General features: G+C 38.1%; 1 protein-coding gene across 1 annotated transcript in view; it reads right to left on the reverse strand.

Annotated features, from left to right (window-relative positions):
* Positions 1–698: 698 nt before the first annotated feature.
* The window catches only part of LOC103581466 (regulator of G-protein signaling protein-like), a gene marked incomplete at both ends in the record, with an annotated part of 34,649 nt that continues 8,319 nt past the window's right edge, over positions 699–27,028 (reverse strand). The window contains 7 exons of the mRNA XM_008563290.1: positions 699–813; positions 1,232–1,349; positions 2,691–2,884; positions 8,368–8,470; positions 21,097–21,204; positions 23,582–23,804; positions 24,228–24,290. Of these exons, the coding sequence (XP_008561512.1) occupies positions 699–813; positions 1,232–1,349; positions 2,691–2,884; positions 8,368–8,470; positions 21,097–21,204; positions 23,582–23,804; positions 24,228–24,290 (924 nt within the window). The remainder of the gene's footprint in view (positions 814–1,231; positions 1,350–2,690; positions 2,885–8,367; positions 8,471–21,096; positions 21,205–23,581; positions 23,805–24,227; positions 24,291–27,028) is intronic.

The raw sequence follows: 27,028 nt of genomic DNA on the forward strand, positions 1-27,028 counted from the left end.
ATACTAACCAACTCTAAAACACATTGAGCAAGTGATTGTTTAAGGGGGTATATATATATTTTTTTTTCTTAAACCATACAAAGAGACTTTCCTGAGTCACATTCCTGTCTCCTCTTTCTTACCTTTTTCTCTCCTCCCATGGGAGAATGAGCTAGACAACTGATGAGTCTGAAAGAAGAAAACGGGCATGCTTTGCTCTCAGCCCTTTGCATTCTCTCTCTGGGATTTGCTTGTTTCAGTCCTGCCCTTTGACATACAGTAAGGATCTCATCCTGGTTAAGTAGAGGCCTAAATTGTTGTTATGCCAGTGACTGGATGTGTAAATAAGCCTAATTTGGGTGCAGAGAGGTTTAGCAAAACAACCTGGCTTCACGGGCAACTCATGTCCTCTAAATTAGCTTTGAGCAGTTTAAAAAACCTGACATTTTGATCTCCATGTATTCAACCCCTGCGCCTATCACCCAATTGGTTCTAATCACAGATAGAGAAGAGAGAGTCTTCCCTAAATTCCCAGTGTAACAATTTCTTTGAGCCTCAGATTCCTCCTTTGTAAAATGGGGATATAAAAACCTACCCCCAAAAGTAATTGTTTTAGTGATTAAATAGGCTAACAGTAAAAATTTTTTGTATGATTGAAAATGCATAGGCAGTGGTTTCCTTTTCTCCAATGTCTTGTGTTCACTTTCTTCCTCACTGACCTGCAATTCCTGTAGGTAAGTTGTTGCTGTCTTTGAGGGCTTCCTATGTGTAGTTTGTACTTCAATTTCCACCTCTTGAGGACGAGGTGGGAACAGCTCTTGGTAATCCTTAAACCTGCCAGAAAGAGACCAAGGATATCAGAGGTGGCAAAAAATCTGGCACATAAAAGATAACAGTCAAGGCAAATCTACCCCAGTTTTTGGAGGAAGTAGCAATGGAAATTGGGGAATCGAGAGATACTCAAAAACACTCTTCTTACCATTTCAGTTCTTTGCTAACGTCAGTCTATCCTTTCTGATCAACATTATATCGTTCTTTCTTAAGGCAAATGAACAGAAGTGTGTGTGCATGTGTGTGTGTGCATGTGTGTGTGCAGGTAGGTAGGTAGGAGGGTTCAAGATAAGTTTGGTTTTTTCTTTTGCAGGGAGGCTCTGGCAATGAGCTATGAGAATGGATTATGAGCCTTGATGAAGCTTTCAGAAGCCAATGAGCAACTCCAGAAAGAATCCTTGCCTTCACTGAGCATACTCACCACTTTTCTTCCAGAGACTTCATGACACATTCCTGGAGTATAAACAATTTGCTCATTGTGACATTTTGCATGCGAGTGATGTCTTCGATAATAGGGGCATCACATTGCAGGATATCTTCTAAAAAATGCAAGAGAGAGAAAAAAAGTCATCCTCCTCCTCTACCATGTCTGAGGTAGGAGGTGTTTTTCCATCTTACAGTCTCACAGCCCCCTATTCTCAATCTGGCTAGCCACTGACCCCTCCACAATTTGTTTGCAAATCTCCAAAGCATATTTGGAATGTTATGTGCAAGTGGATTTGTATATCAAATACTGTCCTGATTTAGTTCCATTCAAATTTCAGAGATGAGTGCTTCGGGGAAAAGACATTTTAAAAAGACTCATTTCTACAACTGGTTTGAAGTTCTGCAACTGGTTTGAAGATGTAGGGAGAGAGCAGAAGAATAAAGGATTAAATTTAAATTGCTGGGGAAAATGGGAAATCCAAGATTAGAAATAAATATTGTAAGGGCAATGTGGTTCTCCAGGTGTTCAGAGACTGTTGAGCTCATTAATGAGACTCGAAAACTTATCAAGGATCTGGGTACCCCTCTTTCTTGTCTAGCTCATTCAAAATTATGTATAGAACTTGACATGCTGAGATTCAACAAGTAAATATTTCTTACAAATAAAGATTTGCTAATTTTACCTCTCTATACTCATAAAATTTATTCCCTTATTTTGGTTTACTGCAAGCAAAAAACAGACACACAAAAATCCCATCTGTTTATCTGTGACAAAATAGGAGGCTCTATCTTCACTGCTTTGCTATAGATTTGTTTACCTCCAGGATGGGATCATGCTCACCCTCTTTTGTTCTCCTTTAGAATCACAGGTCAATACTTTAGTTGTAACTTCTGCTTTTGAGCAACATGAATTTACATGGGCCAGATTTACCTTCTTGCCTTAGGCAAGAAAATAAGACAAAATTTTTGAAAGATTTCCAGATGTACGGTTCTCCTTCCCATACAACTCTCTTTGCAATCCATGGTGGGTGACCACTCCAACTTTGTATACAGCTAACCCTTTTGTATCTAATGCCAGACTAGTCGATTTGATGGTCAAATGACAAATTTGAATTCAGGTTCCACCAACTGAAGAAGCTAATTAACTTCTCTGTGTTTCACCTTCTTCATTAGTGAAGTGGAGATATTCATCCCTATCCTACAGTGATTAAACAAAATTCTATTTTCAGAATCAAATAAAATCAGACGAGAAGATTTATGTGAAAATATCTTGCACTTGGTTTCTTTTACTAGTATTACAGGCTTGGATTGATTATTGCTGTTCTTTGCTTAACTGTTCCTCTTAATCTTTGTCTCAATACGCCCCCACGTGGTCGCTGCCTAGCTCTGCTCTCTCCAAGGGCTCACATGAGATGGGCTATTTCCAGATTATTCTCCTAAAACACTATGCATACCGGGAGAGATATTGCCATGGAAGTAAGTCTTGATTAAATTTTCAAGGAGAGACTTTTGAATCTTTTCACTGGACTCCAAACTGATCTTTTGTGCTGCAATCAGGAACTGCAATGGGCCTTCAGCCTTCCGTTCTTTGAGGAACTCCCTGAAGAACTCCAAGTGGTGTGTATTTAGGAAGACTTCTGTTAAAGTTCTGGAAAACAAGATAGCACCATTAGCAGAGAGAAAGGGATGATGACCCTGGATTCTGTTCCAGTTAGGAAATGGGGAAGGGCATCTCCCAGGCTGTATGGCCTTTAGCTGCATGTGAAGAGCATGGTAGATGAATTGGTTAAATCTGTCTATTTTCTTGAAGATGAACTTGAACTTTTACTCATCCTTCCTAAGCTTTGTCCAATCATTTGATAATCCCAATGGAAGAGGAAGGGAGATTTCTTAAAGGGCATAATTTTTTTTCAAGGGAAATTTCTTTTTATATTATGAATTCAAAACAACTCTTAATTGGCAATTATTCTTGTGAGGCAGAACATGACTGATCAGTGGTTATTGATCAACATTTCTAAATTTTCTTTGCTGATTTTTTCTTTCCCTGCTCCTTGAATATAGGTGCCCTTAATGTTGCATCCTCAATCCTTTTTCCTTTTCCCTTATGGTTTTTCCTGAGAATCTGTGCCTCATTTGTGGTTTCAATTTTCATTGATATGAGGAAGTGGTTTAAATTTTCACTAATATGGTAAAACTATCTGCAGTTTCCATGAGCTCCATTTCCAAATTTCAACTGCCTATTGAACCTCACCTTTATGTCATAGTTAATTATTTAAACCTCTGTAAACACACCCACATGTTGACCAACTTGTTTTCCTCCTTTATATATCTATTTCATTAACTATGATATTAGCTATAAGTTTTTAACAGATTGCCCTTTATCAGGCTGAGATTGTTCCCTTCTATTCTGATTTTGAGAGGTGTTTTTTTAAAAAAAAATCATGAATGTGTGCTGGATATTGTAAAAAGATTTTTTTTGCATCAACTGAAATGATCATGTGAGTTTCCCCCCTTATTTTATTAATATGGTATATTACATTGATTTTTGGATGTTAAACCAACCTTGCATTCCAAGGATAAATCCTACTTTGTCATGCTGTATAATCTTTTTTATATGTTGCCAAATTTTGTTTGCTAATATTTTGTTGAGGATTTTCATCTCCAGATTCAAGAGAGAGTATTGGTCTGCAGTTTTCCTTTCCTGTGATGTCTTTGTCTGGTTTTGGGATCAGAATATTGGCCTCATAGAATAAACTGGCAAGTGTTCCTTCTTCCTCTGTTTCCTCAAAGAGTTCATGGAATACTGGTATTATTTATTTTTAAAATATTTAATAGAATTCTCCAGTGAAGCTATTTATGTCTGGGCTTTTCTAAGTAAGAAAATTTAAATTACTAATTTAATTAATTTTCATGTTATAGATTTGTTCATATTTTCTACTTCTCCTTGAATCAGCTTTAGTAATTTGAGTATTTCTAGAAATTTATCTGTTGCATCTAACTGGTTTAATTTGTTTCCTTCATTTCCTTACAATCTTATTAAGTTCTGTAGAATCAGTGGTTTTGTCTCCTCTTTCAATCCTGATTTGGGTGATTTGTGCCATCTCACTTTTTTCCCTTGGTCACTATAGCTAATAGATTATCAATTTTGGTCTTATTAAGTTCTGTAGAATCAGTGGTTTTGTCTCCTCTTTCAATCCTGATTTTGGTGATTTGTGCCATCTCACTTTTTTCCCTTGGTCACTATAGCTAATAGATTATCAATTTTGTTAATCCTTAAAAAAATTTGTTTGCCTGGATATTCTCTCTTTATTTTGTTGATTTACATTTGAATAGTTATTATTTACTCCCTTTGAGTTTAGTTTGAATATGTCATCTTACTACCTTTTGTCTCCATTGTTTCTGATGTGAAGTAAATTTTAATTGTGTAGTTCTCTTGAATGTGAGTCATTTTTCTCTTGCAGCACTCAAGATTTTTCTCTTTGTCTTTCAACAAAACGGTAAGTGTGGATCTTTTTGAGTTTATCCCACTTGGAGTTCATTAAGTTTCTTGTATTTCTTGATTAAAAGTTTTAGTCGAATTTGGGCAGTATTCAAGCATTATATATTCAAATACATTTTTCCTGTCCCTTTCTCTCCCTTTCCTTTCATTCAGAGACTCACATTACTTGTACGCTGGTGTGCTTGATGGCATCCCTTAGATCTCTGAGGTTCTGTTTATGTTTCTTTATTTTTTTTCTTCAGACTAGATAGTGTCTATTGAGCTATCTTCAAGTCCACTGATTCTTCTCCCAACTCAAATCTTCTGTTGATTCTATCCTGTAAATTTTTTATTTCAGTTATTATACTTTTCAACTCCAGATTTTTATTTGGTTCTATTTTATAGTTTCTAACTCATTATGGATATTCTCTATTTAATTAATTATTGTCACCATACTTTAATTCTTTAAACATGGTTTCCTTTAGTCTGTTGAACATGCTGCTTGGAAGTCTTTGGTGAGTCCAACATCTCGATCACTTCAGAGACAATTTCTATTGACTGTTTTTTCCCCTTGTATATGGGCCATACTTTCCTGATTTTTGTTTTGTTTTGTTTTTGGTATGTCTCATAATTTTTTTGTTTAAAGCTGACATTTTGATAACATATTATAGCAGCCTTGGAATCTGATGCCATACACCATCCCTCATCCACCAAAGGTTTGTATTGTTGATGGTTCTGTTTGCTTTTTCTATTTCGTTTTTCATCAAGTGACTCACCTGGACTCATTCTATAGAGTATGTTTGTCCTGCAGTGTGTGGCCACTGAAATGTCTGCTTAGATTTTTTTTTTCTTTTTTTAAATCTTGTTTTTTCTTTTTAATCCTAGCTTTCAGAGCCTCATGGTCAAACAAACATAAGTAGATAACCAGGTCCCTCTTTGGTCTCTCAGGAGCATTTGCATAGACTTATCACAGCCTCCTAGGAATGTCTTCTTCCTTAGATTTATTTTATACTTTTATACTTTTGGCTGTTTTACACTCCCTTTTATACTTTTGGCTGTTTCACTGCTTGCCCCAGCTATTATCACTGCTTTAAGTGACTCTGATGGTGGCTTTCCCAATTGTTTGCCACAAAGATTGCTATTGTTTTTGACACTGCTTCTGGTCATAAGCTTTTCTGTGCAGTTCCAAACTATGTCATCCTCCTCTGCTGGCAGTAAGACGGCTGGTATTCGTGGCTATCATGCTTGTGGGTGATGGTGAGCAATCCCAAGTTAAAATGTCTCAGACTCCACTGCTCTTACTAAAGTCTGGTAGTTTTCTTGCATGAACACTCTTCAATTTGTTATGTACCTTTAGTTAATTTACAGAGTTCTGAAAAAAATGTTTTGACAGATTTGCCCAGTTTTATCATTGCTTTTATGGGGAGACAATTTGCAAAGTTTTTACTCTACCGTTCCAGAAGTCTGATTTTTCCTCTTCTGTGCTTTTTTTTACATCTATATTTTCCCTTCTGTTTCCTCTCCTACTGTTTACTTTCGGCCTTTAATATCACTTGTCTGAATGACTGCAACAACCTTTCAAATATTATTTCAGTCTTTAATCTCTGGGTCTCTGACTGCTAATACTATCATTGCTATTTCTGCTAGATTAATATTTTTTAAAAGCATAAATGGGTATTTCTGCCACCAACTGCTTTAACAAACACCAATGAATCTTCATTGCCATTTAATCAGCAGAAATTCATTAATAATTCACTCAAAACCTTCTTGTGGTTATTAATCTCAATTTGGCTTTGTAATTTTATGTTTTATATCTCTTCACCTCATGCATTCAACGCTTCAACACTACTGGACTATTTTCAAGTCTTTGAATACTTCCTTTATATTCATGAGTTTATATCTTTGTGTCATTTCTCCAGGTTGTGGGTGGAGTAAATGTGCCCATAAAATACTCCCATTTCTTTGCAGTTGAATTCCTACATGCAGTTCAGTGCCTCTTATGACACTCTAACTTTTCCTAACCCTCACTCAAAATTTTTTTTCTCTTTCCGTTATACTCCCATACTAATTAGCCAATATTTTGTCATAACTTCTAAAGGTCAGCCTTGTATTTTATTTAGTTATGTATTATATTAAGGGAAGGACTATGTCTTCTTTTTGCATCATTAGCTCTCAGATAGTGTCTAGGACACAGTGCATGATCCATAACTGCTTATTACATTAAATGAGGGCTAGAAATGAAGTTTAAGAGACTTTAAACTGCAGTATCCCTGGGCCATTCTGTTGCAGTCTTAACTGAAGTCATGAAACTGGAATATTCCCTCTAGAACATAATGATCCTATGAACATGTGATTTAGAAAAGACTTCTGTGAGGGCTGGCCCCGTGACTCACTTGGAAGAGTGCGGTGCTGGTAGCACCAAGGCTGAGGGTTCGGATCCTATATAGGGATGGCTGGTGCACACAATGGCTGAGCGTGGTGCAGACAGCACCGGGCCAAGGGTTGCGATCCCCTTACCAGTTAAAAAAAAAAAAAAAGATTTCTGTGAAATTTATGCCCAACTAAATTGGAAAATAGGTCTTTCATAGACATAGTGGACAGCAGTGAGTAGTACAAATTGTAACAGCAGAATGGATAAATGATTGAACCTAAAGAAATTATTTCAGTTACTTGAAGGAAAAGAAGATCTATTAGAGTGTTTAGAAGAGATGGAAGACTTATCAACCTCAATGAATGTTATCAGTAATTGAAAACATTCTCGTGGGAGTTTTTTTCTATGCAAAATATTCTGCCAGAGGCTTTAACTACTAAGTTTGTTGTGCTAGTATATTCTCATTATCTAGATGAGAAACTTTCATATAGCTAGTCATTAATAGATAATTACTGAATAAAAAATGAATAAATGAGTGAATGAATGGCATAACCCACAAGAAAATTATAGTCAAGGAGGTAGAAAACATACCTAAAAAATAAAGATCAGTAAAAAATAGTACATGGTAAGTGCTTGGTATTGTACTTGAGAGATTTAGGGCTTTAGAGGAGGGGGAAGTCATAGCAGACATAACGTTTGGAGAAATTTTTATGCATAGGTGGCACTGGTGCTAAGGTTAGTGAAAAGAAAGGTGGGTGGGCACTCCTAAAGAAAAGGCCACAGAGTCTCTGCCTAACAGTGGACCTTACCAGAGGCTGACTCTGATTAGTTATAAGGGGAAGAAACAGGAAGTAAGGAACCAGTTATGAGGCTACTATGTAGCACATTATTCAGAAAAACAAAAATAGGCAAGGATACATGTATAAGTATATTTATTGTGGTACTATTTATAGCAATGAAAAAGATAATGCAGATATTTATAAAAGGGTATGATTAAGTAGATCATAGTACACTCATAGTACGGAAGGGGGTAGATCTATACATACTTACATGAAAAAGATGTCCATCAAATTTAAGTTAAAAAGAAGTTACTGTGTAATATATATTGCATGGTGCCAATTTTAGAAAATAAATAATGATTTAAAATACAAAGTGTCTGTGAGTATTCATACAATATATGGAAAAATATCTGGAAAACTACACACAGAAAGTTCAGCATTAGACATGTTGAGATTAAAGCTTGTGCCTGGAAATGTTGTTGCAGCCAGATCCTGCATCTTACCTGGGTCTCATGGAGGGCTTTCTTATGCCAGTTCTTTTGAGGGACATTTTCCTATGAGAGTGTGCAACGACCCTTGGTTCCTTGATAATTTCCACTGTAAAATCTAAGAAAAATCACAAAGTTGCAGAGAATAAGAAGATACAAAATGGCAAGGACATTTACCAGACATTAAGTACATGTGGAAAAACCACTGTCCCCACAAGTGCTTCCATCTCCAGCTATTAGTGCTGAGAACAGACTTGGGGATGATTCACTCCCCTGACACTAACATCAGTCCAGGCTGTTATCTAAATATGCTGGCCATTAGGCCTACGGCTCACCCTCCCCGGAGAGACTGCTGAGACCAAGTCCATTGTACTAACTCCTCCGCACTACATTAGTCAACACCAAACATCATCCCTCCTCCAATCAGTCATTTTTACTGAACCATACTCCATATGACTATCTGTATTCCTTGACACTTCTACTGTCCAAACCTAAACCCCTCCACTTGCCCCCTGGAGCTCTTTCTTTGTAATCAGCAAACTCTCACAGATTCTTGACCTCTTCTTTAAGAGTTCCCTCTGCCTTCTTGTTTTAACTAAAATCACTTTCTTTCCCAAGAGCACTGCTTCCACTGAAAGCTTCTCAAGTGGTAATCCAGCACACCATACACAATTCAGAGTGGGTGTCTGACTCCCTATTGCCATCTAGAAATCATTATTGAAGAATAATAGATTCTGTGGATCTCAGTATTATAAGAACTCTTTGAAGTTAGTGTTGTAGAAGAAAATGTAAATTAGGAACTCATCCAGGGAAGTGTAGTGGATTGAATTATGTACCCCCAAAAGTCCCTGGACTTTGAATTGTGTCCCCCAAGTTTTATGTATTAGAAACTTAGCCCTCACTGTGACTGTCAAGAGGGTGGGAAACCCTATTATGGTAACTGAAATGTGGGGCCTTGATGAGGTGATTAGATTGTAGGACCATGCAGTAGTGAATGGATTAAAAATGGTGGTCAGGGGCATAGTTCTGAGGGCTTTAAAAGGACAGTAGTTCTGAGGGCTTTAAAAGTAGTTCTGAGGGCTTTAAAAGGACAGTGTATGAGGAACTGTCCTCTCTCTCTCTCTGCTCTCTCTGCTCCACCATTTCAGAATGTGATACCCTATGTCACTGTTGCTACCACCAAGCCCCTCACCAGATATGTTCCCTGGTCTTTGGACTTCCTAGCTTCCAAAACTGTAAACAGTTTTCTTTCTAAATTACTTAGTTCCAGGTATTTTGTTATAAGCAACAGCAATGGACTGATAGAGGCAGGAATGATGTATTATTGATCTCACCCCTAGAAATTAGAACATGATCTAGTAATATAGTCAATACTTTAAAATGTTTATTAAATAGGATGTACCCCCACAAGAAAATTTTGTGTTGTTTGGTAATACTTTCATTGACAGACAATATTCAGAAAGGATTGAAAGCAATAGAAATACATACTGGATCTAAATAAATGAAATTAAATAGATGAAAAAATAAAATCCAGACTATGGAAGACTAGATACCAAAAAAACAAACACACACACACACACACACAGCCCTCCAAAATCCAAATCAAAGCAAAAACCTTCTCCCAGTACAAAACACCTGGATTAAAAAAACCCCGCAGTTTTAGAGTCATAAGTAAATTTGTAAGAAACTAAGACAAAACAAAATAAAACAAATTAGATTAGAAACAAAGAGGATACTGAAAACCAGAAAGGAAAGCTGATACTAATACTTTAGCTGCCCTAGAGGCATTTGTGGTGTTAAACCCCCAGTGGGACACAAGACAAAGCCACGGGCCTTTAGAAAATGGGAAAAACTTTTGGCACTACTTTACTCTCAAGACATTTGACAATTATGTAAATCACTAGTGAGAAATTTAACAGAGCTTTTGACAGATTCTCAGGTCAGAAGGGGACAAAAACTGCAAAAGAGCAAAGGAGAAGAGGCCTCGATAAACACCCTAGGCTTTCAATTGGGATTCCAAAGAGTAAGGGAAACTAGAAATAGCTCATCAACAAAGGGAATAAAAATTAGCTTTGAACCAACTCAGTCCCTAAATGGATTGAGGTTATCTGGATGCTGTTAGTTAAGTGTATGCCAGAAGCAAATTAAATCCTCTCTGAAGGAAAATAACTTCACCCAGAGCTTCAAATTAGCTCCATAAATTTTCGCTAACAATGTTCACAAATCAAGCAGAAATAAAAAGGTGTTTAAGAAGACTTGACCAAAAACCAAGAGGAAAAAACCCATGACAGTTGAAATAGAAGAAATGCAAACATGGACTAAAAAATAACTATTATTAATATAGTTCAAGGAATTAAAAGACAAGAAGAAAAATACTGACATAGACTGAATATTACTAAATATTATAAAAAGAAAAAATGGAAATTCTAGAAACAAAAGTTTAATGATTGAAATTAATAAAATTAAGAATTAATAGGTGAGGTTAATGACAAATTATGCACAGCTGAAGGGAGAATTGTTGAACTAGAAGTTATAGGAAAAGGACATATCCAAACTGAAACAAATAAAGAAAAAGAAAAACTGATAATACAGAAAAGTGCATATGAGACATATGGCAAATGGTTACAATGTTGAATATATGTGTAATAAGATTATCAGAAGGAGGGAAGAGATAGAATGGAGAAGGACAAATATTTGAAGATATAATAACTGGAAATTTCCTAAAACTGACAAGGGACATCAAATCCAAAAACTAAAGAAGTCCTGAAGCCACAAGTAACATAAATACTTAGGCTCATCATAGTAAAATTACATAAAAGCACAGACAAAGAGAAAATATCAGGGAAACAACAAGGAAAAAGAGAAATATTTCCTTTTAATAAGCAATGTCAGTTCTGTGAAACCACTAATGTGCTGTCCTGTGGTTAATCCCAAATTGGGTGGAACTTTCTGTGGAGACTCGGACTTGAGTTAGTAGTTACTATTAATCCACCAATAACTGGAAAAGAAAAGCCCCACAGACCAGAAACAAAGCTCTGATATTAAGCAGTAAAGGTCTAATACTTCCAAAGAACTTGTATAAAATGTAGAGGAGGTAGCAGTCTGTTGAAATTCCCAGGCATCAATGTAAGAACATGAAGACTGAAAAAGAACAGAGAAATATGAAACCAACAAAGGGAACAAACAAAGCACCAGCAATCAACCCAGAGGAATAGCAGATTTATGAAACGTCTAACAGAGAATTCAGAATAACCCTCTTAAGAGTGCTCAAGGAAAAAAACTGTCAGCCAAGAATTCTATATCCAGCAAAACTAACCTTCAAATTTGAAGGAGAAATAAAGTCTTTTCCAGTCTTACAAAAACCACGGGAATTCATCAGCACTAGACCTGCCTTACAAGAAGTGCTAAAGCTATTCAATCTGATAGAAGACAACACTAAGGAGCAGCAAGAAAGCATTTGAAGGTACATAACTTATCAGTAAAGTACATTTACAGACAACCTCAGAATACTCCAGTGTCATAAGGGGGGGTGAATAAACTGTTTACATGCTTAGTATAAAGACTAACGGACAAACCTAACAAGATACTGACATATACAACAACAATATGAGAGATAGGCAATATTAAAGCTGTAACCTGAAACAATGAATTGTCAAAAAGTGGGGGGAGAATGATGTCAAAGCTTTGTTTTTTTTCTTTTAGATATCAAAATTAAGTTATTAGTCTAAAATAATCTGTTGTAACTATAACATGTTTTTGTAAGCCTCATGGTAACCATAAAATCTTACAAGAGACATACTAAAAATAATTACTGAGAAATCAAAATACAGTTAATCATAAAGGAAGACAGTAAGATCACAAAAAAGAAAAAAAGGATCAACAAAATGGCCAGAAAAAAAAGTAACAAAATGGCAGTAACAAGTTCCTATACATCAATAATAACTCTAACTGTAAATGGATTAAATGCCAATTAAAAGACACAGAGTGGCTTAATGGATTATGAAACAAGAACCAACAAAATGTTGCCTACAAGAAACTCACTTCACCTATAAAGACACACACCATCTGAAAATGAAGGGATGGAAAAAGGTATTTCACATAAATGAATAACAGGAGTAGCTATACTTAGATAAAATAGACTTCCAGCCAAAGCAACTAAAAAAAGATAAGGAAGGTTGTTATATAACGATAAAGAGATCAATTCAACAAGAGCATATAATAATTCTAAATACATATGCACCCAACTTTGGAGCACCCAGTTATATAGAGCAATTACTATTGGACCTAACAGGAGAAATAGACTCCAACACAATAATAGTTGGGGAATTTAATACCCCACTTTTGGCAAAAGATGGATCATCCAGGCAGAAAATTATCCATGAATCATCAGAATTAATCAGTATTTCAGGCGATTTGGACTTAATGAACACATATAGAACATTTCATCCAACAGCTGCAGAAGGCACATTCTTCTCAGCAGCACACGGAACATTCTCTACAATAGACCATATGTTAGGTCACAAAACAAGTCAACAAATTTTAAAAAATTGGAATCGTATGAAATACCTTGTCTGACAACAATGGAATAAAACTAGAAATCAACAACAAAAGGGAAACTGGAAACTGTACAAATACATGGAAATTAAACAACATGCTCCTAAACAATGAATGGGTCAAAGAAGAAAATCAAAAAGGAAATTTACAAATTCCTAGAGACAAATGGAAATGAAAACACAACATAGCAGAATCTATGTTAGCAATAAATGCCTACATGAAAAAGGAAGAAAAATTTCAAATAACCCAACATTACATTTCAAGGAACAAGAAAAACAAGAACAAACCAAACCCAAAATCTGTGGGAGAGAAACAACAAAGATCAGAGCAGAAATAAATGAATTAGAGATTTAAAAAACAATACAAAAGATCAATGAAACAAAGTGTTAATTTTTCAAAAAGATAAAGCAAAACCTATAAACCTTTACCTGGACTAAAGATATGGATAAATAGAACATAGTGTTCTTAGAGGATAACTAGAGGGGCAGCCAACAAAGTTACTGCTTAATATGAGTACGAGGGGTCATCAAAAAGTTTATGGAAAGATTCATATTATCTTTTAGTTCTATTTTTCCATGAAGTTTTTGAACTTGTATGTACAACCAAAAGAAACTGAAGGTGAACAGTTAGGGAATGAGATTAGCTGCACCAAAAACATCATGATCCTTTGCCCAGTTTCTAACCTAAGATTCAATTTTCAGGCTTGGTATCCACTGACTGAAAAAAGGTCTCCCTGAAGACAGACCCTATAACACAATGAAACAAATGTATACCAACAATAGCCCCATACCGCCCCAATGGGACCTTTGGGTATTTGCTCTGGTAACTGTACACCTATAAGTGTAGGTGATATCCAGTCATTCTAAGGACTATTGGACACAGGTCCTAGTTAAGACTGTTACCTGGATACCTAGAATGTCATCATGGACCTCACTAGAGAAGGCCCTTATGGATGCTAGGAAATAAGTGGAGTCTTGGCCTATATTTAGCTCCTAGTGGGTCCACTGGGTCCACAGTGGTAATTTCTCCAATCCCTAAATGTATGCTTTGAATGGAGTTACTTGGTAGTTGGCAGGATCTCCAGATTATTTCCTTGGTCTAAGGAGTAAGTGTTATCACAGTGGAATAATTAAGTAGAAGCCTCTGAAACTTTCCTCCTACCCCTAGCCAAGATGATAAAAAATCTCTCTCTCTCTCTATCTCTATCTATATATCTATATATACACACATATGTATATATATAGATAGAGATAGAGATAGATAGATAGATAGATAGATAGATAGATAGATAGGTAGGTAGGTAGATAGGTAGATAGGTATTGCATCCTGGGGATAATGGCTAAAATGGAGAGAAACTCGAAGTGGTATCTTCATATTCTAAACAAGTTCTAAAACCATTTGTTAGGGCAGAACAAGGTAGGTAACCAGCACCAAAAGGGGAAAAGATCCACAGTAGCCCAGTGACCTGTCAGATCCCAAGTAACATAAAAAGGAGTCCCCCTACACTACGGTGGGTGCTGAAGCCCACCCAGGATGAGGAGAATACCCACAGGAAGGGCAGAATGGAAGCAGGGGACATCTATGCAAAAGGTGGCCCAGCATGGGGAGTCCAAGGGGGGTGAGAAGGACATCCACGTTGAGGGACAGAGGAGAAGGCCAGCATGGAGAGTTGGAACTTGGGCAGAATGAGGATAAACCTGCTAGGTGTGGCTCAGCATGGGGTATCAGAGCCTGAGCTGGTTGATGATGTCCATGTTAAGGGGTCACCTGGCGTGGGGTGAGAGTCCAAGCGAGATGAGAGAAGAACTCATATGGGGAATGGGTACAGCCTGGTGTGGAGAGTCATCACCTGAGAAGAGTGAGAAAGACATCCTGTGGAGGGACGACCAGGTGTGGGAGCCAGAGCCTGAGTGGCATGAGTAGGTTGGCCACACGTGGTAGCCTGGCATAAGTTATCAGAGGCAGCTGAGCAAGGAGGTTTTCCTCACAAAGGAGCATCCTGGAGGTGATGCTGGAGTTCCATGCATGGAGGTATATGCTGATACTGAGTGTTGGAGTCCAGGTAAGGAGAGGAGGGCATCCGTGAGGAGAAGAGGGTGGCAGTAGAGACAGGAGGTTAGTTACACAGAGAGGGTTAATCGAATAAGTAAATAAATTTAGGACAATAGGAGTCAGGTTTCTCATTGTCAGAAAAGGGAGGTAGGAATATAAAAAAGGAGAAAAATAGAATGAACCCAATGGTGTTGGCCTGAATCAAAGGTATTGGTGTGAATTCATGGTATTCAATATAGAGACAGAAGTAAATATAGATGTAAATGTGTCTCTGTGTGCATGCATACATAAACACATATGTTCTCTAGCTCTGTCCATTGAGAAGAGCTGGTTGTGGTGACACCCTAACAGCAATGATCTAACTTAGTTCCTATACCTTTGCTTCTAAATACCAGTCACTAAGAAAAGGAACCAGACTCTTTGGAGAAATGGCTGGTTCTAGGGCTAGAAACCCTAGGAAAAGTACGAGATGAGCCTGGGGCAGATATCTTATACAAGAAAGCATGCTCAAGACACATGTCAAAAGGAGACAGAGCCAACTCAAAGGGTGTGTGCCATTGACCAAACTGGAGATAATTTGAACATCAAAATAAATAATGGTAGTAACAGATTATAACCCATTGAATAAAAAAGGAAATCGATTCCATACATATATAAATAAATAAATGAATAACTTGAAAGTGTGATGAAGAGTGAGATATTTACATAATTTCAAAGTATAGCCCTCCCCCACATAATACTTATTAATTATAAAAGGGAAAAGATTAAATTCACAGTGGAGAATCCTGACAGGCATGCCACAGTAATCAAGCCATCAAAGGGAACATCATTGGTAAAGGAGCAAAGCAAAATTAAGCACCACCTGCTGCAATGAAAAGGACAGCAATGATATTTCTGAATGCCCTGAATGCACATCTTAAGTCTGATCATGAGAAATCATTAGACAAATACAAACTGAGGGACACCTATAAAAATAGCCTTGAAATCTTCAAAAGTGTCGAGGATATAAAAATCAAAGAAAGTCTGAGAGACTCTTTCAGACTGAAGGATAGCAAGGTGACATTTGGTGAAACTTGAATTATGAAAATTAAATGGTAATGTATCAGTGTTAATTTCTTGACTCTGATCATTGTATTGAGGCTTTGTGGGAGAACGTCCTTGTCTGTAGAAGGTATACACTATGTATTTGAGGGTGAAGGGGCATTAGGTTGACGACAACTCTCAAATCATTCAGTAATACTGTTTTATTTTTCTGTATTTGAAAGTTCTCTATAAGTTAGTTGTTATTTTCAGGATATATATATACACACAAGTGTACTTCAAAAATTTTGTGGAAAAATAGAATTAAAAGATAATACTAATCTTTCCATGAACTTTTTGAAGACCCCCTCATATATATAAATAAAAGATATATATCTTTTACATTCCTGTCATAAAGAAGAACCAGAAGCAGTTCACATTTATGGACAAACAACATATATATTTACTATTCTGCCTATCACTGTATTAACTTTTTCTGCCCTCTGTTATAATATAATCCAATGGGAACTGAAACACCCGGGTATTCTGCAGAAACTGTCAATGATATCATATAAACTGAAGAAAATGAACAAGAAAAGCTAAGGATTTTGGAGACCTTGGTAAGACACGTGTGCTGTAAAGGTAAATAAATCCTACCAAGATTGAGGGGTCCACTATATCAATAAAAGTTTTTGAAATCCAGTGGTCTGGTGCATACCTGGACATCCCCTCCAAAATAAGGACAAGTAATTGCATCTTGCATCTCCCACCACTAAGAATGAAGCACAACACCTAGCAGAACTCTTTGTGTTCTTGAGTCACATATCCCACACTTGAAAATGCTGCTTTGAACCATAAGTCTGCCAGCGTTTAGGGGGGCTCAGAGTAGAAATATGTTCTTGCAGCAAGTCTGGCTCTGGTGTAAACAGCCCTACCACTTAAGCGATAAAAGTCAACAGATCCCATGGTCTTAGAAGTGCCAGTGGTGGGAAAAGACAATGTTTGGAGTTTATGGCAAACCTACAAAGGAGAATCAAGAAATAGATCCCTAGGGTTCTGGAGCAAGGTCATGTCATTTTCAGCAGAAAACTACACTGTTCAAAAAATATTCCTATGTGCTACTGAGCCATGGTTAGGTCAAAGAATTTGTCCATATGATATCAAGTGAGCATACAGAGCTGCCCATCATAAGGTGGGCTCCTCAAGACCAACAGGCCATAGGTGGGACAAACAGTACCCCATTATAAAATGGAAATGTGCACCTGGAACCAGTCGTGAGCAGGGTCAGATGGCACAAGAAACTGCCCAAGCAGGTGAAAGGAGAAAAATTATAATACTGGGGACAAGGAGGTCTGGGGAGACACATGTAGATGGATCTATGAGAGTAAGCATGAAGTGTGAAGAATGTTGTATCTTAAAGCCCACGAAAAAATAACTACCATGAAAGAGATACTAAACAACCAAGTGGACAGAATGACCTGGCCAGTTGTTGTCTGCAAGTTTCTGTCATAAGCCACCTAGTGCTGGCACAATGAGCTACTGAACAGAGTAGCTAGGAGGCAAGGATGGAGGCTATGTATGGACCCCAACAGCAAGTGCCCCATACTCACCAAGGCTGATTTAGCTGCCAGTGCTGCCAAACATTCAACTTGCCAGCAACAGAGACAAATTCAGAGCCCCCGATACACCTAATAAAAAGACCACCCAGCCACTTGATGGCAAATTGATTATACTGAATCCCTTCTACTCTTAAGGAGCAGCAACTCATCTTGATTGGAACTGATATATATTCCTACCTGCAAGGACTCAGTAAGCATCACTACCCAGGGGCTCATAAGTGTTTGATCCCTGAATGGGAGCTCATATAACATTGCGTCTGACCAAGGGACACACTTATAGCAAGCAGGTGTGGCAATGGCCAGTGTGTCCCACGATAATGGGATCTACTGGTTCTATTATCTTTGGGTGCTGCTGGCTTGATACAGTAATGAAGCTGCTTTTTAAAGATGTGGCTTTGAAACCAGGTTGGAGATGAAACCTTGGAGAAAAGGGGCATCACCCTCTAGGATAAATCAAAGACCATTATATGGTGCTGTGTCCCCAACAGGTAGAGTACCTGGTCCTGGGAACCAAGGAATGAAAGTAGAAGTGTTCCATGTACCATCAGTATTATGAATAACTTTGGGAACCTTGTCATTCTCACAGTTTTAGGTTCTGTGAGCCTAGACCAGTGCTCTCCAGCTGAAATTTAATGTGAGCCACATATGAAACTTAAAATGTGCTAGTAATCACATTAAAACCCTAAAAGGAAAAGGGAAGAATTAATTTTTTAAAATTTTTTATTGAATCATAATTGATTATACATATTTTGGGGTTCAGTGTTGACATATGTTAATCGAATCAATATTACTAGCATGTATATTGCTACAGATCATACTTATTCTTTATGCTCCTTGTCCAATCATTCCCTATCCTCCTCTCCCTCCCCCCTCCCACCACTGCTAACCTTAGATTTCTCCCCTCCTTCTGAAAGAGTAATGGTTACTCTGTTGATTTGTTGCCTAGATGATCTGTCTAACGCTGAGAGGTGTGTTCAGGTCCTCCAATATTATTGTAGAGCAGATGCTTCTTCTGTCACTCTGGAATGGGCTTTGTGGAGAGAGGCATCCTCTTCTTTTCTTTGGTTTCTGCTGGTGACTCTCTTTGTGTTAATGCACTCAAGTGGCTAGCTGACCATCTGCATAGTGGTTGTGGTATCTAGCTGCTTTCATGGCAGCCATGGTTATTGTGATGGCTGTGGTGGGCCACCCACAGGGAGGTGATGTTTTTGGCATGTTCCTTGACATTGGCAGTGTGCCTGGTTGTGGAGGGGGGGTCCAGTCCCTGGATCCATGCCTCAGGTCCCTGGGCAGCACTGAGGTGCTGGTGGTATGTCTGGGCCAGAACTAATTTTTTGTCCTTTGCTTACTTCTAAAATGGGGGAACTTCCTGTGGAGACCAGTACTTGAGCTGTGTGGTTTAGCTAAATTGTTGCTTTGCAACTGATTCCCTAGGGAAGGCTTTTTGTACAACTCAGGTTTTAATGGTTGACCTTATACGTAATTCTGGCTCTCCAGAGACCTGGTGCACGTGGATTGTATAGAAACTCTGATCTGGGCCTGAGTCTTTTCATCGAGCTGCATCCCATGCAATTCTATATTCCAGACCAGTCTCCTTTGACTGGTTCTTCACTGATTGGGGTTCTGGTCAGTTGTCCTTGCTGTGCCCCAGTGTTCCCCCACTGGGCCCATCTCCCCCACTGCCCATGCTGCAAACACCTCCCATGGCACGGGCAGTGCACTGGTCCCTTGCAATGACTCACTGGCCTCTGAGTGGCTCCTTGCTCCTATGTGGGTCCACAGGAACCCTATTAGTGGTCTTGGTGGCCTGGGGGCCACCTCTTCTCCCCTGCCACCCCCATGCAACTTTATCTGAAGGGCACAGCTGCAGCTTTTGCTAGCTCCTGCTCTGTTTGCTCAGCAGCTCCAGCCTGGATGCAGCCATGGCACAAAATGGTGGGAGCAGTTTTTTCTTTCTCTCATCGTGGCTTCTCCTGCCTTCATGAACTCCATAGGTCTCTCCTCCTCTTCCTCTGAGCACTAGTGGCCCCAGCTTGGCTGTTGTTGCTTTTTTATAGTTGTAAATTGGTTGATTTGTAGGAGAGAATCATGCTAGAGACTGTCTATTCCACCATCTCAACCAGAAGCCCTCCAGAATTAATTTTAATAGCATGTTTTATTTAACCCATTTGTAGCAGTCACATTTCAAATGCTCAGTGGCCATATGGGTCCAGTGGCTCATGTAATGGACAGTGCTGGTCTAGAGATCCTGATTCCTGGCAGAGGAATGCTTCAACCAGGGGACACAGTACACGCTCAGTTACTTTAAGCTCCTTATGCCAAGAGGCCTGCAGGCAAGCAAAGGAGTCACCATACTGGTAGGGTAGTTGATCCTAAACATCAGGATCATGAGCTATATAGCAAGGACAGGGGAGAATTCATTTGCCACACTTGGTACTCATGGCCCAATTTCAATGATAAATTGCCAAGCAAAGCAGCTGCAGCCTAAGAAGTCATGATGACCAGGGGCTTGGGTACATCAGGGATGAGAGTCTAGGTCATCCTATTTAGTAAGCCCCCCAAAACTAGCAGAGATAATAGCTGAGCATGAAGGGAGTCTAGGATGGGAAGCACAGGAGAGAAAGAGGAGTATTAATTGTGGCCTACACACAAACTATAGTAGTGTATATCAACTTTCTTTAAATAAGTTCCCCAGGAAAAGAAACCAACCAGATTCCTGGAGGAGCTACTCCAAGATGGAGTGAAATTTCTATACAAAGGAAGTGGACAGTCGTGAGTGCTACTGGGTGCTGCCCAGGTCCTCCCTTTAGGACCAAAGTACTCATTCCCCCTCTGCCTAGAGTGATAGCGACTGACGGCTCAAAGCTGAGGCCCCCTCTGGGAGTTGCCTCAGCTAAAGGAAACTGCCGACCCAAGGTTATTTCCTCTCCAGGGGCATCCACATTCCATGTGGGTCAGTGTCGAGGTATAAAAGCTCATGTCCCTTCCTTCAAGGAGGGGCAGCTCTGAAGGGCCATCCTAGCTCCAGGGTTTCCTATCATATCTGCTGAGGCCTGTTGGAGCTGCCTCATAGTGAAGCATCTCCTTCTGCCCAGTCCTTCCTTCCTCACTCCCTTACAGGTGCTACACCCTAAAACACTCCCTTACAAACATCCTTCCACAAATCTATGACTCCGGGAAACTTGGAAGAGGATGAATTCATATTATTTAAAACCCCCAAGTGATGACTAGATAAGAAAGTGGGGGTGCACAATCTTCTCATCATCATCATCATCATCATCTTCATTCATTTACAACTGCATTTCATTTTCATGATGTCCTTCTATAGCTTTATAGGAGAAAAAGAAAAGATACATACATGGTCATTATCCCCTGAATGCCTTTCCATTTCAAACAAAGCATGGTCTTCTTTGGCTTGTGCCTCTTGAGTTTAGAGATTCTCTCTTAGATTTGAGAAGACCTGCTTGGCTCAGATCTGTCTCTGAGTTTACACACTTGCCTGTCTGAGGAGCTTTCTCACAATATAGTTTGTAGTCATCGCTGATCTTCTCTATGGCTGTCTTTGGATTCTTATAGCATAATTCCTCAAAGGACATTTTATTTATGTCTGTGAAGTAAGGAAAAAAATAGAGTCTAGTGGTCCACTCTTGGTTCAAAGATTCATATACTTTTGTTAAAGGTATTGCCTTTAAAATGTTATTTAAGGGCCAGCCCGTGGCTCACTCGGGGGAGTGCGGTGCTGATAACACCAAGGCCCCGGGTTCGGATCCCATATAGGGATGGCCGGTTCGCTCACTGGCTGAGCGTGGTGCTGACAACACCAAGTCAAGGGTTAAGATCCCATTACCGGTCATCTTTTAAAAAAAAAAAATAATAAAAAAAAAAAAATGTTATTTAAGGGCCGGCCCGTGGCTCACTCGGGAGCGTGTGGTGCTGATGATACCAAGGCCATGGGTTCAGATCCCATGTAGGAATGGCCGGTTAGCTCACTGGGTGAACATGGTGCTGACAACACCAAGTCAAGGGTTAAGATCACCTTACTGGTCATCTTAAAAAAAAAAAAAAATAAAAATAAATAAAATAAAATGTTATTTAAATAGAATACTAGTCCTATTTAATACAATGTTTACATAAAGAATACAAGTTCCCTAAGACAAATTAAAAGCAAGGAAATATAACTCCCCCTTTCCTCCAGAATGGGAAGATTCTGCCCTTAGGGAAACCTGAAGATTTTCTGCCTGAGTGGTGCTTGGGTAACGGAGATGGTACTTGAAACAACAGCTAGTTGTTAATGCACATACAAGAAATAACTCACCCAAATGAATGTTATGGTGCAGCCTGAATGGAGGCATCATTCTACCTAGGGGCCAGGGCCCTGGCTTGGGCAAATGTAAAAGGGACTGTTTATCAGACTCCAAAACAGCAATGATAGAGAAAGTAATGATGTGTGTGGAGGGGAGGGAAAGGGTCTCCATGGAGGGTGGTTCACACTCTTCCTGGCCACCCCTGGCACTCCATAGCCACCAAAGTAATACCGACTGCCCAGCATGTTTATGTTGAAATTTACCAGCCATCCTTTCTTTTACTTTTGTCTTGATTCCTGGGAGAGGTTCTGGAAGAGGTGCAGGTTTTAGAGAGAAGACGGAACAGTTTAGGTAAAAAAGAGGTCCTGTTTATGCTAGATTTAAATAACTCATGACCAAACCTGGCTCTGAAGGGCAAGCATCCAGGGCATCTTGCTTTGTATATAGAGTATACATTGAGGTTTAAAAAAATCTTGGGTACTAATATTTTTGTGGTAATGTAACAAGTACCCTTTATTGAACACCTGCTTGTTGTATAAATATATTATCTCTAATGCTCTCAACAATCCTGTAAAGGAGGGGATATTATTCCCACTCTTCAGATGAAGAAATGAGGTTCAGATAGATGAAGTGACTTGCCTGAGCTCACAGAGTAAGTCAGTGGTACAACTGAAATTTCAAAGCTTTTGCTTACTCCTATCAGCATTATTCAAAGTGTAGGACATTAGTATGTCAAAAAATGAATTGAGTCATTATTAGCTTTTACAACATGAAATAGAATAAACAGAGAATGTTAGAATACATCAGCTTATCTAATAAGGGTAGGCATTGTTTTGTGAAATTTTTTCCAATATGTATGTACACATATTTATATAAGAATCATGAAGTCAAATGTGTTTATTGTGAATTGAAGCTTGAGAAATACTGCAGTACTCCAACATTTCTCAACATAGATAATTAAAGCAGTATGCTCACTTTGAATAATCATGGCTAACATTTATTGGATGCTTACTATTGCCAAACACTGTGCTAGTAGCTTTCATAGATGATCTCAGGGCACCTTCACAACAAGCTTATTATTCCCATTTAACAGATGAGAAAATTGGGGTTAAAGAGAGTTTAAATACATTGCTCAAATATATACAGCCAATAGTACAGCGAGGATATGACCCCAGACTTCTGGGACAGCAGAGCCTTATACTCCTAACCACTTATCTCCAGTGTCTGGGTACACTGAAGTGTTATGTTAAGGAAGGGGGTAGCTGTTAAAAATATATTCACTGAAATGCGCTTGGACCTAATTCTGGAGAAGCTTTGTGAGGTGGAACATGCTTATCAGATGCAGGAAATGAATTATTCAACATTAACTGTGGTGATGCTTTGGTGGGCAAGAGTCTGGCCAAATTTGAGTGCTCTGGCTCCCTCAGTAGGAGCCCTACAGTCAGTCTGTCTGGATTCAAATCCTAACTCTGCCACTTACTGTGTGACCTTGGGAAGGTCACATGGTTTCTGTGCCTCATTTACTTAGTATTTATCTCTCAGGTTATTTTGAAAATCAAATAAGGTAATCTTTACATTGCACAGTGCTGACACATAGTAAATAATCACAAAATGTTAAATATTAATATTTCCCAGTTGCCTATATCTAAGGGTCAAAAAAATTAAAGTGACTGCTCTTACCTGACAGAATCACTGGAGACTTCACCTCTACCTGGAGAGACCCACCTTGTCTCAGGTCATCAGTAGCTATCTTTTGCCACTGCATAGAATCCATTTCATCCATGTTAGCCAAAGCCTGGCTCAACTCCAGAGATTCCTGTATTCTTTTATAAAGAAGGATGTTCTCTTCTTTGCTTATAGATTCTCTTTTATGCCTCTTGGCACGGATGAACCTGGTCTGAGTCTAAGAGAAGGGAGTGGGGAGCAGACAGTATTTGCTATAGAAACTAGATCAGAAAGAAGAGTGTCATAATAACTCATTTCTCCATGCCTCCCTGTCACACAGACTTATGCTGATTGTTTCCAATTTGTTAAGAACCATTGCTCCTTTGTACACCAACCCCCTCCCTCTTCTAATCACACTTGTTTTCTATAAGGAAGACATTCTACAGGATTGTAACTTCTTCAAAATCAGCTTATGCACTGCACTGTCTTTTTCTTTGAGAGGTTTATCTTCAGTACATAAGGGATCATGTCAATCTCTAGTTGCCTCCAGGAAAAATCAAAGTTTCACAAATAAGATTAATAAGTAAGTCTTCTAAAACAGCAGTTACTCTCTTTTCTTCCCTCACTCTCATGATTCCTCCCAACCCAAAGTCCCTCCTACTGTAAAAATGAGAAACCAGTAGTCCTCTTCGTCCAGGAATTCATCATACCAGGGGCTAAGCAACTGAAATCCAAACAGAACATAAGCGTTATGAGGTGATTACTCAGCTTGCTGCCTCTTTCCTGCTTCTGTTCACCTGGGAGCTCAGTAGGCTGCAGATTCTGGATTCTCTAATTTGGAGATCTAATGGAACAATGAACATTAACGACGACCAACCAGGAGGCATTCCTTTATTTCTCTGAATATGGCAGCTCACATAGCCTCTCTGTACGTTTCAAAAAATAGTAATAAATACTTACTTTGGAAGAGGTGTAACAAATAATTTTCAGGACAATTACTTGACATTTGTTTATTACTTGGTTCCTTTCCAAATTACTATCTCATTTGATTCTCAAAATGACCCTGAAAACCAAGCATCTCTTTTTGTTGTATCCTTATATCTCACACTTGAAAATCTAACCCATTTGTGAAGAATATTTCATTAAATTAAAGCAAACAACAACAAAACCTGTGAGTTAGTGCTTAGCTAGATTTATTTATCTCTAGTCTCACTTTCATTCATTTATTTAGTTGACAAATATTTCCTGTGTGTCAGGTACTGTGCAAATTGCTGGAAATGTAGAGATCGATATGCTACCAGTGTTATTCTAAGGGGCTCACCTTCCAGTGTGATGAAGACGGATAGGACATGTGCTGTGATGCAGGTGTGAACAAAGTTTTCTTGGAGCAGAGAAAGGGGAACAATTATTTCTGATTGAGCCAGGGAAATCCAGGAAGAATTCATAAGGGCAAGGAGATTTAAAGTAAAATTTGTACCTTGCAGGATAACTTTCCATAAGGAAGTTAAGGGGATTCCAGGCAGTGGGAAGCGCTTAAGCAAATCACAGAGATGGGAAAGAATATGTCTGAGAATGAAGAATACTCCAGAGTGGCTGAAATGTAGCATTCATGTGAAGAGTGCAGGAATGGGGGGAGTTGTGTGTATGTCTTTGAAAAACCAACTCTTAGTTTCATTTATTAAAAATTGATTTTCTGTACTCGATTTTATTTATTTATTCTCTACTCTTTATTTTTTCCTTCCTTCTGGTAAGTTTGGGCTTAGTTCTTTTTCTAGTTCCTTGAAGTATAAAGTTAGATGGTTTATTTGCGATCTTCTTTTATAATGTAGGCATTTATTGCTATAAACTTCCCTTCTAGTACTGTTTTTGCTGCATCTCATTAAGTTTTGGTACATTATGTTTTTTTTTCCATTGTCTCAAGATATTTTTTAATGTCCTTTTTGATTTATTCTTTGATACGATAGTTGTTTAAGAGTGTGTTGTTTAATTATATGTTTTTAAATTCTCTCATTTTCTACTATTAATTTCTAGCTTTATTTTACTGTCATTGATCAGAAAAGATACTTGAGATATTTTCTATGTTATTAAATTTGTTAAAACTTGTTTTGTGCTCTAGCATGTGATCTATCCTGGAGAATGTTTGTATGCACTTGAGAAGAATGAGTATTCTGTTGCTGTTCCATGGAAAGTTCTATATATGTCTATTAGGTCTAACTGGTCTATAATGTTGTTCAGTTCTGCTATTTTCTTATTTGGTTTCTGTATGGATTATCTACCCATTGTAGAGAGAGTGGTATTAAAGTCTCCCAATATTATTACATTGCTATTTTGCCTTTCAGACCTGTCAATGTTTGCTTTCTATATTTTGGTGATTTGTTGTTGGCTTCATATATATTTATATTTGTTATATCTTTCTGCTGAATTGATACTTATAATAACCTTCATCATATCTTTTGACAGTTTTTGACTTAAAGTCTATAGCCACCCCTAGCTCTTTTCTGGTTAACATTTGCATGGACAATCTTTCTCCAACCCTTCACTTTCAGCCTATGTATGTAACTTTAACATGATTCTCTTGTAGACAATCTACAATTGGGTCTTATCTTTTTATCCATTCATCCACTCTATGTCTTTTGATTTGGGAGTTTGGACCATTTACATTTAAAGTAATTATTGATAGGTAAGGACTTACTATTGCCACTTTGTTAATTGTTTTATGTCTGTTTTATAGTTTTTTTCCTCTCTTGATGTCTTCCTTTGTGATTTTTTTTGTAGTTATATACTTTGATTATATTCTCTTTATCTTTTATGTATCTATTGTGTCTTTTTGTGATTGCAATAAGGGTCATATCAAACATTTTATAGTTATAAGTCTGTTTTAAGCTGATAAAAACTTAACTTCAATTGCATTCAGAAAGTCCAGACTTTACTACTCCTGCCAAAGTTTATGTAATTGATGTTAAAGTTTACTTCTTTCTATATTGTGTTTTTATTAACTAATTTCTGTGGCTACAGTTATTCTTAACACATTTTCTTCTAATTTATATGCTAGTGGTAAAGGTGATTTATGGCCTTCATTACAATATTACAAAAAGCTCATGGAAATAATTGTATTATCTTTTAAATTCATTTTCCACAACCTTTTTGAAGTACACCTGTATTCTTTATTTGTCCTTATATTTACCTTAAGCAGTGAGACCCATATTTTCATATGCTTTCATGTTGCTGTTTAGCATCTTTTCATTTCAAGATGTTGTTTAGCATCTTTTCATTTTAAATGACTCCCTTTAGCACTTCTTGCAAGGCAGATCTAATGATGACAAACTCCCTTAGTTTTTGTTTGTCTGGGAAAGCTTTTATTTCTTCTTTATTCTTTGTCTGGGTAAAGTATTCTTGGTGGCAGTTATTTTCTTTCAGTACATTGAATATATCATCCCTCTCTCTCTTGGCCTGCAAGGATTC

Source organism: Galeopterus variegatus, unplaced genomic scaffold (genome assembly GCF_000696425.1).
Source record: "Galeopterus variegatus unplaced genomic scaffold, G_variegatus-3.0.2 Scaffold13104, whole genome shotgun sequence".
Lineage (NCBI taxonomy): Eukaryota > Metazoa > Chordata > Mammalia > Dermoptera > Cynocephalidae > Galeopterus > Galeopterus variegatus.